Source organism: Musca vetustissima, unplaced genomic scaffold (genome assembly GCF_032173495.1).
Source record: "Musca vetustissima isolate MV318-11 ecotype Yass unplaced genomic scaffold, APGP_CSIRO_Mvet_v1 utg24870, whole genome shotgun sequence".
Taxonomy (NCBI): Eukaryota; Metazoa; Arthropoda; class Insecta; order Diptera; family Muscidae; genus Musca; species Musca vetustissima.
The window spans coordinates 233,496-248,827 of record NW_026881920.1 but is presented as its reverse complement, the minus strand read 5'-3'; the positions used below and the strand labels follow the sequence as shown (position 1 = coordinate 248,827).

The 15,332-nt window shown below is 35.1% G+C and overlaps 3 protein-coding genes across 3 annotated transcripts; 2 read left to right on the top strand and 1 right to left on the bottom strand.

Moving 5' to 3' along the window:
* The first annotated feature begins 307 nt into the window (after nt 1–307).
* Nucleotides 308–5,868, top strand: LOC133328001 (uncharacterized). The gene is made up of 9 exons (XM_061536550.1): nt 308–662; nt 728–1,023; nt 1,346–2,017; nt 2,085–3,598; nt 3,665–4,175; nt 4,238–5,053; nt 5,124–5,300; nt 5,364–5,457; nt 5,519–5,868. The coding sequence occupies exons 1-9, from the start codon at nt 308–310 to the stop codon at nt 5,863–5,865; spliced, it is 4,782 nt and encodes a 1,593-aa protein (XP_061392534.1). The 3' UTR covers nt 5,866–5,868.
* Nucleotides 5,869–8,032: 2,164 nt separating this feature from the next.
* LOC133327999 (proteasome subunit beta type-7) lies at nt 8,033–9,062 on the bottom strand. Its single transcript, XM_061536547.1, has 4 exons — nt 8,977–9,062; nt 8,737–8,916; nt 8,206–8,677; nt 8,033–8,141 (listed from the first exon to the last, which is right to left on the bottom strand). Exons 1-4 carry the CDS (start codon nt 9,036–9,038, stop codon nt 8,037–8,039), a joined length of 819 nt encoding a protein of 272 aa, XP_061392531.1. The 5' UTR covers nt 9,039–9,062; the 3' UTR covers nt 8,033–8,036.
* Nucleotides 9,063–10,020: 958 nt separating this feature from the next.
* On the top strand, nt 10,021–15,298 carry LOC133328003 (large ribosomal subunit protein mL39). The gene is made up of 5 exons (XM_061536552.1): nt 10,021–10,093; nt 10,167–10,485; nt 10,543–10,643; nt 10,699–11,141; nt 15,177–15,298. The coding sequence occupies exons 1-5, from the start codon at nt 10,021–10,023 to the stop codon at nt 15,237–15,239; spliced, it is 999 nt and encodes a 332-aa protein (XP_061392536.1). The 3' UTR covers nt 15,240–15,298.
* The last annotated feature ends 34 nt before the right edge of the window (nt 15,299–15,332 follow it).

The window sequence follows — 15,332 nt, the reverse complement described above, 5'->3', positions numbered from 1 at the left end:
GTTGTTCTGTTAACTTTGAAATATTCAACGAACTCTCAGCGCACAAGTGTTAAATCAGCCAGACATGTTTGGGGACAAGCTAAATTTTGTGTGCGACTATTTTAGTCTCATTATGATGGTCATCGTGGATACATGTTAAGCAGCAGTAAGCGTTAAATTAAAAGCGTGAAAGTATGACGTTAACCCCCATAGTATTTATTAAATTGGGCGTTGCTTTAAATTAATCCGTATACTACCGATAGAAGAAGTTTAATCATTCTACAACGAATTTTGTGTAATTATTTTTGCAGTATTTGGTGTTGGCAAAATGGTTAAAATACTCCAGGCTTATAATTTTGCCAAACAAAACACTTTTGCTTTGAATGGAGAAATATTGTCGGCGACACTAATCGATTCTAATCGTATTGCCATCAGCAGTGCAGAGCAATTTATAGAAATTTATGATATTGTTGATAGACAACGTCCAGCTGCAGAAAGTAAAGATGCAGCTACGACAGCAGATTGTCCGACATTCAATGGAGCTGTCGATGCAATACAAACCTCTGGTGCCACATCCAATAGCCCACCAACAACAGCTGCTGTAAACAATGATGAAAAATCTCCCAACAAATATACATTGGCCACGGTTGGAGAAGTTGTCAATTTAATATATTGCGAATCGGGTTGGTATTAAACACACGGAATTTTTTTGTAAATATATTTTGAAAATTACTATCGATCGTTGTAGGAAAATATTTGCTGACTTTGGAGAAGGAAACTGTGGGCAGTCCAGTACATGCAACTGCATCGAGCATTAGCTGCACTAGCAGCAGTAACAATGCCACCGTCTTCACCGAAGATGATACAAAAATGTTTGTTCGGATATATGCCAATTTTTGGAAATTTCCGGAATCCAAATTAATTGATTTGCCCATAACAATACGGATTGCTTCGATGACCACACCAAAGGCTCCACTCGTTAAGAGTATTGATGTTATCGAGCTGCCTCTGCGCAGCCCACCTGATTTAATTCAATGTTGTCAGGTAAGGAATTGAATGTCGTAACGTTTCTGCATCAGTAAAGAAAATGATTTCTAAAGGGACATAGAGTTATTAATTAGATTTGGCAGATTGATGTTGGCCCTTTTAATAGATTTTTATGTTTACAAAAATATTTAGTACCATCAGCAGTGTTTTTACTTTTCAATTTCCTTTTATACCAACATCGTATTTTATAATTTCCATTTATATATTTTTGTTTCAGTGATGTTTATGTTAAAGATAAGATTTATGATTTTTCAAGTTTGCTCAACTTCGATGTTGATTTAATTTGTGAACAAAAATGTCTTTTTTTTTGCTCTTTTAGACATCTGGAAATATAATCGTTAGTAGCAAGGATCGTATTTATCTCTATGAATACACTCAATGTGTACACGAAAGTACACAACCTCGCTTCAAGTATATCGACTTTTTGCCTTTTAAATTTTTCGTCAATCTCAATTTTGTACCACTTAAATTGAGTTTGGCCGAAAATGTAATAGCCTGCATGAATAGTCGTTATTGTGTGGCATTTCGGGTTATCGATGTGCTAGCAAGTAATGCATGTACAACTGGAGAGGGTGGTGCTATGTTATACGGTGAAGATTACGATGCTATGGAAAATAATGTAGAAATCGATGGCGAGGAGATTGCATTAAATTCTGAGTCCAGTCTGAACAGTAAGACTAGTGCTGGTCCTTCATCACATAGTCACAATAGTTTCGAAACAGATTCATTGGAAACTACGGCAAGCGGTCGACCATTAAATGGTTATCCGGGTCGAACTCCGATAGACTTTAATGTGGCGCGAATAGTGAATTCGGCTTGTGGAAGGGAATTTGAGGTTGATATACGGTCACAGTGGGAACAAAGTGATGCGGATGGCAACAGTATCAAAACAAACATACCGTGTGATACCCAGGAAATAATTATAGGTCCCACCAAGGCCAATGAAATAAAAATCAAACTTGTCAATGAAGCCAAGGCAATGAATGTCCAGGTAATTGTATAGCTCGATTTGAATCTCTAAACTAATACCTTAGCGTTTTAATTCAATTCAATTACAGCGCATTTCGAGTAACGGCAAAATTGTTTCGGCCTACAGTGAAGAAAGTGCTGTACAATATGATATTCGTAAGTTGTTGCAAATTTGCATGAAGACATCTGAGCCAGGCGGTGGACGAGTAGTAGATATATTGCGCTGCATGGATTTAAAGGCCATATATCAACGTTCCGATAACGAATCAGATGAAATCGATGATCCCGAATATGATATGGGTAATCAACAGGTTCCGGGTGCCATATCAACATCTAAACATATTAATCGGCGAACACTGAAGTCCCCGCGTCATCAAAGCTGCATTGGTTTTGCATTGCTGGTGGCCAGTAGTGTCGATGGTTATCTGTATCAGTTTTGTGCTCAGGGCAAGTGGTACAATGAAAATGAGAAACCCATAGCCACATACTCATTCACAGCACCTGTACTACAAGTTCACATTAACGATTATGTCATCTATGCCATTACTACGGAATCAGTGGAGACACACACATCTCGAATTGGCCACAAGTTGTTTAACAACCGCTTTGAGTATCCCTCTCTAGCTGAACTGTTCCCGGAGGAGTCTAGTCCCGATGTAAATGCCCCAATTGCTGTCATCGGTTTATCGTCGTTCATGCACGTTCAATATGTCTGTGTCAATCGCAATAATGTGGTGTTAATCAGCAATGGGGCCTTGGCATCGAATGCAAGCGAAACTGCAGCAAAGCGTAGGAGTACTGGCGAAGGAAAGAAAAATATAGCTGCTCGTATTATTGCCGAGGCAAAGGCCAAACATAGCCTTTTGCGAAATAGTTACACTAATCAGAGCTCGGTAACAAATGAATGGACTTTGTATAATTTGGAAGTGCCTGCTGTGGAACAAGTTGTTCTGGACCTGGAGGTTATCGCGGAAACATATCGTTCTGCTAGTAGCTCCAACTTTTATGATCTTATGGAAGAGGCCCATGCTATGCTGCGAATGAGTATCTCGTTGCAGTTCGATAGGTTGAGCGAAGAAAGAGAAGCTCTGCTGCGTGGCAAGTTCATGGAGAATTGCCGTAAGCTGGCTGATTTTTCCATTAGATCCAAGAAAAAAGAAATTTACATGCAAGCATCGGGATTTTATAAAATGTGCAACCTGACCCTATCTGAAATCTATGGCAACTATATAAATAATTTCCTCTATATGGACGAGGAGAATGGTGAGGTAATGATATCACCAGTTACCCCTGGCGATGACTCATCGTCGACAATTGAACCCCAGCAATTGGCGGGACTTATATACACAGTGAAATTGTTTTTGTTGAGTTTGGGTACCAGTCGTTTGAATGCCTCATTTCTAAATCAACTGGTGAAACCATTCTTTACACCCAGCCGTGTTGTAAAGCAGGGCTTTAGTCATGTCCCCCTATCCTTGGAATTTCTAAATCTCTTTATAAAATATTCACCAAACGATATAGCGCAAATTATGTTAAGTTCTCCTGTTGTGGCTGATTCCATTAGTGGTGAAATTATAAATTATTTGAAGTTTTTAGATCATTTGTAAGTATAGCATGTCTTCGGAAGAAAAACAATATTTTTATGGCATATCTTTATTATCTAATACAGGAGCGCTGAAGACAATTTATTGTTTGCTGTAACCGCAGCACGCATGTCTAATTATATCCTGTCACAAGAGGTTATTTCACGTACAAATCGACATGATTTAGCTGTAGCTCTAATGAAATATAAAAATGCACTGTTCGATGACACCACCACATTGTACCAAAAACACAAACGCAACAAAGCTAGTGATTACAATTATAATTCTCCAAAGCGCTATCAGCAGCAGCCGCAGACGAACCTGAAACACGCAAAACAAAAGACCTCACAAAATTCCAGTAATGGACAACAGACAAATGAAGTGATCCTGTTCTCTGATTTCACCGAAACAATTCTTTTGGCTACTGAAAAAGCCGAACTAATTGAAGCGATAAGTGATGTATTTATTCATGCCTTGTGTGTGGAGCACAGCATAACATTGGATGTGATTCTGACGTTGTTCTTGAATTACATTGCCTCGCATATTGGACAGAAGGGATACCAAACCTCGCAAAAAGTGTTTGTCAATATATTACAGGTAAATAGGGTGAAATTGGTGCAGTTCAATGGCTGTTGTAATGTATTTGTTATTTGCATTAGGTCTATTACTATGATATGTTTGATGTTAATCCATTGAATACCACACAAGATGGCCCAAGTAATAATACACCTCCGCAAACGGATGACGAGTATGACGATGGCTTTTCAAAGCCCAACAGTGATCGTGACAGTGAATCATTGGCTAATTCGATTGGAGAAAGTAATTCGGCTGCCAGCTCCTCCTTAGACGATAGACGTATATCGGGACAATGTAATCGTATTGTGTATGACCAATTGCAGGAGCAACAATCGCCGTTTAAACGTAATTCAAATGCCTCGCTTCTCAACACCGAAGACCAGTACAATGATGCCGAAATGAACAGCAAAGGTCTTAAAATATTATTTCGCATGTATATGGGGCGTTTAAAAGCGCTCAGTGACTTGATAACTGACCTACAGTCGGCCGATTTGGAACAACAGTCCATAAATGAGGAGTTTATAAGTCTGCGCATGGAGTGTATTGCATTTATGGCACGTCATTTACAAGAAATGAAAATTCAACAGCAGCAGCAGCATTTAAATAAATCGAATGTATTGTACCATGGCAAAGCAGCCGCAATAAACGGTGCCATTGAGTCGAAGTCTATTTGTGTACCGCTCTTGCCGGATTATAAATTAAATGGAGAGGAATTTGATCGTCACATAAAATCATATGTCCGGCCAATTCCTTGCCTTCTGGAGCGGCCACAATATCTGAATCGTTTGCCGCCATTTAGACGTGGAGATTTCAGCTATCCGAATATAGATGAAGGTGAAACCGAAGTACGTTTTGTGGGATGGCACAATGAGCTGTTGACATTAACGTTAAAGATACAGGTAAATTAGTAAATGAATACTGATTTTTAAAGTTATTGCAACCAATGTGTTTTTTTTTTGTGATTTACAGTCTTTGCTGGCTTCGCCAAAAATCGAACAGGATGTCATCGAAGAATTTATTGCATTCGTACAAAAAACACCCAATCTTATGGGTATTGACAGTTTTTTGGTAATAATATTGCCCAAACATTTAGCCATCAACTATATGTTACATTTCTGCCCCGAATATTTATGGCAATATGGAAAGGTATATTTATTTGCTAATACCATTTTTTGTTACTATTACAAAAGTTCACTTTCTGTTTCTTAGTCTAACAATTTCACGCCAAAACAATGGGAATCTCTATTCAAGAAAATTCTAGCTAAAAAGAATTTCTTACCAAATTGGAAAACATATGTAACAGGTAAATTATTTACTTACTCGCAATTTGTTTTAATCATTACAAAATATATCTTTCCATGCAGAAATTCTTAACAATTTAGTTGCTGATTGTAATTTTGAGGAATTGCTACAATGTTTCCCCAGTGAAGTGATACCAAGTCGCAATGTTGAATTATGGAACAAAGAGTTTACTACGGAATGTATTACCTCCATTGATACCAACAATGGCGGTCTCATATTTGAAGAGATAAACGACAACGTACTTAAACGGGATCACATGCCAATGGATAATGTAGACGAAAATAATGTTTTTGAGGTGATACTACGCAAAGCCGTGTCCAAGCAACGAAGCATTGCATTGCGATCGATGATTGAGTCAACTGGAAAACAATTATTTGATGCTACCAGTAATCCCATGTATAATCTCTAGAGACCGAAAACTAAAAGAAGAGAATATTGGACAAGTATATAGTGATTTTTAAACTAGTTTTAAAGGTTGTGTTACAATGAATGATTTCGTCGAATCCTCGAAAGGCAACAATATTTTAAATTATAAACAACTTAGTCATTCCACGTGATCTCAACAAGTTAAAAATAGATTCTTTTAAAGCTAACAATATCGAATTCACTATATACGACACACAAAGCTATCAAAGGTGTTATAGTTAGATAAACGATAGTTATTAATCGTCGTTTTTGAAAATAGATTAAAAAATGTTAATTTCAAGGTATTTATTGAAATTCAAAGGCTATATTATTTGTCGTATACTTAAAAATATTCGTAAAGTCGACCCCGTGCAACACAAACATATAACAATATTTCATGATATTATTGTTATTATTGAAAAAAAATAATGAACTGGTCGATCTGGCTAACTGATTTTAACAAGTCCGAGAATGGGTGTATGTGGGCACATGGTGCTCATCAAAAATAGTTACATACAAATTGGAGTCGACTGGACAAAAATACATATATGCAACATATTATTGATCTTATGATTCATAATCTTTACAAATTAGAAACAAATTTATTGACAATTATCAAAGTAGTACATTTATTCCATATATTCACACGCCGATTAAAAAACAAACACCATAATTAACGCTTTATTTATAATTACGACACATGTGCACAATTGTTACTCATATACTCATATTTTTTGGTGATTGATAATTAGAGGGGTTTCATAATGAAGCATTCCGAGACATTTTTTTATGACAAGTATTTTAGTTTGTATTTTATTTTCTAGTTATGTAGAGTTTATGATAATATTTGAACATTTAACCCTTTTCGAATATTCTAAAATCAGTTTGATTCGCTGCAGTTGACACAAAGTGTCATGTTTTTATGAACAAATACAAAATAGAAAAGTGCATGCGAACAGCATTTTCCATTTTAAAAGATTTGCCAAATTTTATGTATTGATACTCATTTCTTAATGTTTAATTTTCATCAAAGATTATTTTTAATTCGAAATATACATTTAAGTAATTTTACTTTACTTTATATATGTATTTAATAAAGTGATATTTCCTTCAGATATATAAAGCTTTGTATTTTATTTACTAGTTTTAATGAAAACTATCCGGGGTCAGAATCCATTGATCGACATCGAGTTATTATTTGTACGAGAATTAATTACGATACGATATTAAATTTCTGGTCTGGTTGCATTTCCAGTAACATTTACTCAGTAAGTTATATTTGAGAGAGTAAGCCGTTTTTATTCTCTTTTGCAATAATATTGAGAAAAATTAACAGAAAACATTTAGTGAGACTCAGCAAATAATATGCAGATCCATTTTCTAAATTTTTTATACAATACAGCTTAAAATTTCACTTTGGAAATTAAAATGTTTGGATATTTTGCACATAATTTTTGAGTTTGACAAAATTTTACTGCATAAAATTCTTTCATTAAACTTAAGTAAGTTTTTTGTTGTTGAACTGTCATCTCAATTTATTTTCTTTTACTGAATTTTTGGGTAAACAGACAATATTCGATTTATTGCCGAATTTGTTGAGAAGTACATTTATTTATATATTCTAATTGTCATGCCAACTTTTTGTCACAGTTCTACTGTTGTTTTAAATCTTACTCTGGATGTTGTGTTTACTTCTTGTTCTCCTCATCTTGAATTTGTCCGCATACCTATAAGTTACAAAGCACACCTATTGTTAGCCTTGATTCCATGAGGTTATATCACTTTTGAATGACACTTTCACAAGTTTTGATTATGTTCGTATTCATCAGGCCACCACAAAGTTATTCATGGTTGTTGGACTGTCAGTAGTAGTCCATAAAAAAGCTGCCACACAAAAGTGATAGTGTGTACACCGCTTTATATACATAGAATTACTTTAACTTAAATTGTCTGATCAGGACAAAAATAGGCACGCTTTGTTAGTAAAACATAACTTGTTTAAAACTTTAGCTACAAACTACCATCATTTAATAGTTTAAAATTATGTCCATCTTTATATGTGCTTTTTTACCACACTCGAATTTTTATTATTCCTTTCTTTTTTTATAAAATACAAAGTTTAAATTGTTTTTGAAACAAATCTCTACCACACTAAAATCATTCAGAATTCATAAATTATGCCGTTTCCATGGGTATCATATGAACTTCTTCAGTTATTTCAAATTGTTTGATTTTAGTCTCCAATACAGCTGTTGTACCTGGTTTATATGTATAATTGAGCTGAAATTAAATATTCGTTATTTTAAATTGTTATATTTTTCACATGAAGAAAACTGTCACAAACCTGTCTCTCTCCTTTCTTATTGGCCAACTCATAATTACGCAAATAATCAGTAGAATCTTTGCGAATTACACATAAATCAATGTTAGATCCAGAACCCAAATCATTGAATACACCAGCAGCAATGGCATCGCGTACTAGTTTTTTGCCTTCTTCTTCGCTCATATCGGGTTTCCAACGGGCTTCGAAGACAGACATGGCAGCTAAACTACCCGAACCCATAGTAGCATATGGCAGCTTATCAGTGGATCCATGTGGGTGAATGGAGTAAATATAGGGTCCTGTTTTATCAACACCACCTAAAACCAAAGCAGCACTAATGTGTCCTTGGTAGCGGAATAACATTTGTTTTAAGAGGGTATTAGCCGCTACCACTGGCACTTGTCTGCCGGTATTGAGACGGTGCAATTCTAGCTGCGAAGCAATCATATCTGTTGTCATCTCAGTATCAGCAGCTGTACCAGCACCACAACAGCTAGAAAAAAGTTAATCATTAAACATGTGAACAAGAGGAAGAACGCTTCCAATACTTACTACATGTTTTTAGCCAAGTAATGAATCTTGGAACAATTCTTGTCGGAAACAATTGGACCCTCGGTGGCACGAGTATCTGCTCCCAGTATTACACCATCTTTGAAGATTATGCCCACAATAGTTGTGCCAGTTTTCACAGTTTTTGGGGGCTGAAATCCACCTTTGATGAGCTCAGCATTTCTGTAAGGAATGTATTATTTTTGTAATACTGGTTAATAAAGTTTGCTAATATGTTTATACCTTTTGCAGTTCTCGAAGTTGAAACCAGATTTTGGTATTTCTCTGAATTGTTCCAATTGCATTTTTTATAAATTATTTCGGTATTTATTAACTTTGCAACCAAACAAATTTTTGCAAGTAGCCGCAATGACAAAACACAATTTTGACACTTAAAGGCTGGAACAGAGCCACACCACAATTATTAACAACGGCGTTGCATTCTGAGCTAGGGACATACAAATCAAGTTTTGACCAAAAAGAAAATTAGTTGCAAAACTATTTTTTCAGCTGTAAAAAAACGGCACGAACAATTCTGACCCAATGGACTTAATGGAATTCAGAACAATGTAAATGTACGACAAAGAAGGAATCGAAGTGATGTACCAAATTTATACCGGATTAGTTAAGCCATTGGGGTTTAATTGTCAATTCCATTACATATTTGTCTTAAATTAGGTTAACCCTGCAAAACGTTCCTATGTACATGACCTTTTACTCTACTTAAAATGTCTAATCCATAGTGGATATGTCAAATAAAATACACTGGATTTATGAATAGCATTTAGTAGGAGAAAGTACAAGTTTGTGCTTGCCAGAAACCATATACAAAAATTAACTAGTGTGTTTTCATATTTTTTAATATTAAATCTAGGATAATACCGATATGACGTTTGAATCTTCTTTATGGGAATTTTTTACTTATATACAATGGAATTGGTTTGACGGAAATTGTCATTTATTTGACATAAATACAAAGGAAACGATTAATGATTTATCATAAAACATATTTGGTGTAAATACGACCTTTCCCGTACAAAAAGGTTCCCGTATTTGCTACTGTCTTCTCTAGATTGCCTTGTGTAAATATCAGATTAGATTATAAATTATGGAGCCTCACTGCAGCTATCAGCTGGACATAAAGTATAAAGTCGAGTTACATATCCCTAATTTCAATTCGTCTGTTTTATAATATTCTGAATATTCTGCGTGCTTTTAAACTTCAATTATTTGCACGCTAAAATATCAATTAAAATAATAGCACAGGCGATCAATATTTATTAAATAATGTCAGGCGTTCGACAAATTACACCAGCTTTGTGGAATTCGGTAACCAAATGGCAGAAATTCAACAATTTACGTATGTCACGCACCTCGCCGGTTCGGAATAACCTGCTGTATTGAATTTCAAGTTGTATTTTCAAATTTTCCAGGACAATTTTCCAATTCAGTTATCGAGAGACGTAATGAACTTTTCACTGAAGAACAAAAAAGGCAACGGGAACGTGTAGGTCGTATTGAAAAGATCGAAGTGCGCTACTTGGGCCTGCCACAGGATGTCACTCTGATCATGAATCGTGATCTATCGACTCCCTATAATTGTGCTCAACATTTAAGCGAAGGACACTGCAAACGTTCCGCCCTGGCCTTGATAGATGGTAATGTAGCTTGGGATATGCATAGGCCTTTGCCGGATAATTGCACCCTGCAGCTGTTGAATTTTACCGTGGCTGATCCACATGTTGTCAACAAGCAAGTCAATCACCGATAACATCCAAGAACATGTTTTTAATTCCTATTTTTTTGTAGAGCATTTTGGCGTTCATGTAGTTTTATGCTGGGAGCTGCTTTACAAAATGCATTCAAAGAGGAAGCAAACTTACAATTGCACAGCTTTCCAGGACCTAATAGTATGTATTCGGATATTCTGATTTCTTATAATTTTAATCGGCATATATTTGTTAGTAAAATCCGGCAGTTTTGTGCATGACATTGTTCTTGGCTCTAGAACATGGGAGCCCAGCAAACCTGAACTGCGTGCATTGTCAGCGGAAATGATTAAATTAGCAGCAAAGGATATCAAATTTGAACGACTGGAAATCAATAATGAGCTGGCTCTTGAAATGTTCAAGGATTCCCATTACAAACGTGAACAATTACCAAGTATTTCAAGTCAAAATCAAGGACGTGTTGTGGTCTATAGATTGGGAACACATATTGATATTTCACGAGGACCTATGATTGCTTCTTCGCGCTTCTTGGGAAAATGTACTATTGCAGCTGCACACAAACTAGCCGATGAAGGCGATAAAGATGCCATCTACAGAGTACAAGGAGTTGCACTTCCCTCAGGTTTTGTTCTAAATCATGTAGCGTATGGAACATTGGAGGAGAGAGCAAAAAAATTGGTAAGTAAAATTATTTTAGTTTGTAAAATCGTTGAATGCTTTTATAGTTTATACAGAAATAGTTTGTACAATACAAGAATAGGTTCCCGTTTCAAATTATTGTGGGGGAGGGCTACTCCTGCTTAGAGCTTTCATTCTATTAATTTGAAATGGGTATCGGGGAAAATAGTTTAAATTGTTCTTTGGGTTTTTTTTTTACAAAATTTGAAAATTATTCCGAATACGAAGAGATTTAATCCTGACCAGAGAACTGTTTTCTGAGTTGTCTTTAACAGCCGTTCACTTAGAGACATATGACCATTGTGGTCATCCTGAGTACCTGAAAAGAAAGTATTAAAGCAAAGTGGAAACAGTATGTAAAACAATTTATTGTAGGCTTTTCAGAGTTTTAAGAAAGCTAAGGGCTTGCCTGAGATCTATCCCTGAGAATAATGCTAGATTATAAATTTCATATTTACCAAACAGTCGGTGTCTTCTGCTAATTTGCGCTAGGCACCTACAGAGTAAATGTTCAATTGTTTCCAGCTCTTTATCCATCATCTACCTCACATAGACGGCAATAATCCACATCGTTAATCTTTTATGGCCCAATGTTGCCCATAGCAACAAAAGACCTTATATTAAATACGCGCAAGTAAATGTATATTTTTACATATGTTAAGAACTGATTATGAACGACACATATCAAAAGAAAAATCTAAAAAATTCAAATTGTTGGTCAAGTTATACTCTTTAATACATAGATGAGAGCAAAAATATGTACAGTACAAAATTGTCTATACAGCCCAAAATATTTAAATCGCTTCGTATTCGAAATATACGTATTGTACCCTCTAAATTGTTGTTGAGTCTTGTAAAAAGAACCTAAAGAATAATTAAAAGTGAATTTTTTGTCGATATTGAATTTGCACGGATGTAACGACGTCAAATTTTTTTCATATCCTATTTAGGATAGTTACATTAAATCTGCGCACAGAAAATAGTCCTGTTGTCACGGGTAACAATTCGGGCCACAAAGGGTTAATATCCCATTTGGAAGTGAGAGATCTAATACTGCAGTGACCTGTTATGATCCCCACAATTATTTTTATCCTGCTCTTACTACAGCAGCGAAGAAGTTATACGACGAAAGAATTCAGGCCAGATGGTTTTTGAAATTCTGCATTAACCACCTCAAAATAGCTCATACGGATTTTGTCAATAAAGTAGCCATTAGGAGGTTGTATAGATCTCTCAATCGGTAGATTGAGCAAGCTCATCGGCTATCTCATTCCCTTCTATTTACTGTGTCCTGGAACCTTAATGCCCGCCTTACTATCTACATATATAGTCACCGGTCCTATGTTATCGACAAAAAATGTTTTGACTATCTCAGCCGCTTTCGTGATTGCTAGGATTTCTGACCGAAAACGCTACAAAGATTGTTAAGTTTGTATGAGTAGTAGATGGCTAGTCCTTGCAGTAAACTCCTACACCATCTTCGACCCCTCTGTAAATATCGACAGATCGGCCAGAGGTAAGGAGCCACTTGTCCAGGATTCCCTAATAGGAAACTCTACTCTAGTCTATAGTCACTGATGTGAGCACTTCTCTCTAGAAGGTTTACAAACTGACGTTGTGTTTAGGATAGTAGCATGGCCAAAGTTCAGCGACTTCCTGGCATCCGTTTCCCGATCGACGCCGATCGCTGTACAGTACTCATTTTGGCCAGCAGTGTATACTTATTGACCCCTTGCCACCATACAAGGCAGCCGTATGTAAGAATGGGGAGTACAACCATTACATACAGGTGGTTGTACTCCCCATCTCAGGTTTTAGTCCCCCCCCCCCCCAGAAAATCAATGCAATATCGATCATACAGGATACGATAATAATTCTGAGGGTACAATTCGAATACGAAACGATTTAAATCATGTGGACTGTATACATATATTGGTACTGTATACATTTTGCCCTCAACTATATTGAAAAGCACAAAATTTTGAATTTTTTAGATACAGGCCCTATTATATGTAATAGAAAAAATATATATGTATTTAAGGCTTTGACACACTAGTCATCAATGTCTTATGCGCTGTCAGTTTGTACATACGACATTTTTGTATGCATGTCAAAATTTCTTCTTTACAACGTTACCAACGAGGCGTACAAAAATATTCAACTTCCCCACTATGGCGAAATATTTTGTACGGCCGTATTGCTCAAATACGTCTCTTAGCGATCTAAACAAAATCGAGAAATAAACTTGAAAAATTATGAAATGTGTCCAATTATTTCATATTCTTATTGAAAAATTCATATTTACTTTATGTTTTTTTTTTTTTTCAACAAATGGAAAAGCAAAAATACGTTCTATCATAGTTGATTTTTTTCAACTTTGAAAATTCGTACTTCGACGTATTTCGGTAATGCCATGTACAGACGAGCGTCGTTCGCTCTCTCATTCGTTGTTCGACCCCTAATTATGAAGTAATTACATAGTTCCCCATACACAATTTTCTGAGCGAACACCGACTTTTGTACGTTGTTCAATTCGAATCACTCTCTGAATAACCAAGAATTTTGTCCCATCCCTAACAATTGAGAGTATTTATCGAAAATAAATTAATTTTGACAGTTTGAAAATATTTATTAAATTTTCAAACTTTTTCAGTAAAATTGAAAATGATGAATGAAAAGTAACAAATTGTCTAGTTTTTATATATGCAAAAGGAAGTAAATTTTGTAATCTACATAATGCAATATGCCTTTCCTTCCCTTTTTTTCTAATTGGCGTACAAAACGAGAAACAAATGTGGGGAAACCCAAACAAAAATTCTCCAATTTTTTATATGTCACATTTGAATTGAGAAAATATAAAAAATTATTCATAGCAACAATATTTTCAGAAAAAATGGAAAACATGAATTAAAAGTAAATAGATATAGGTTCATACTATAGTCAGGAGAAAGAGAATTATTTTTTCTATTTAGATCCATATGTGATTCACGCAAATATGTTAACATTTTTGTGTAAAACAAGAAACAAAAGTTTGAAATAAAAAAAACTCTACTGACATTAATTAAGAATAGTGTTGTATGAACGGGTTAATTCATGTACGTAATTCTGAGAGCGAACTACGTTGTTCGAATGCCCGTCAGAACATGGCATAACATTCATATAAATACATGTGTTCTACTTTTGTGGTGAAAAACGTCAAACGAGGTAGTTGAATTTTAGGTAGGACTATTACATACATTTTGTTATTTGTTTAATTTTTCCCTTTCAAAAATTTAACTTCATTTGTCTTGATTTAGATTAGGCGAGTTTACTTGCGGCAAGTCTTTGTTTGTAGGAGAGAGGGGCAAGGGGAATAGAAATGGAAAAAATTGCTCGTACCGACAATTTTCTGGCAATTCGTTTTGTGTATTTCGTATTTTTTTACATTTTATATTTATTTAAATGTGAAAAACTATTTGAAACAAATAATTTTTTTTTAACCGAATTGCCTTGTATAGACGCATGAAGCAAGTTCAAAAGAGAACGATAAGAATTGCCGCAAGTAAACTCGCCTAATCTAAATCAAGACTTTCTTCGAGTTATTTTCTATCAGCAATTTATTTTCATTTGCCTAAGAACCAACACAGCTGATTTATTTAATTTACATAAGAAAATGCATGCACATATAGAGCGGCCCCTAAACTACAAAAAATTACATATGAGTCCACAAAAGGGTTAAACAATTTGGAGGTACATAATCACAAATTAGTACTGTACACATATTGCTCTCAAACGATTATTGAAAAGCTTTTTAGATTTATGTTTTCATTTCAAATCCATTTATTCCATTTTACTAGAACGGAGAAAACCTCAATTTGTCGTGGCCTAACAACATTCTTATGGTTTTTAAAAGAAAGTAACACATACAGACTAATTTGTCGATATATTTTGGGATATGAACTTATTTATCTTGAAATTATTTTATTTATAAAAAGTCAACTAATCTATAAAAATATGTATGTGCTATTAATGAATTGGTTTTTATTTTATTTACAGAACCCAGCTCGCCAACCCAACGAACCATTTGAAGAACTATCCCATGTATCCCAAATGGCGTAAATTGTTTTTATTATATCTAAGTTAGTATTTTTGTTTTGTTGTAAAAAATACTTTAGCCTCCAATTGAAAAAGAAAATAATATGTAATAAAAAA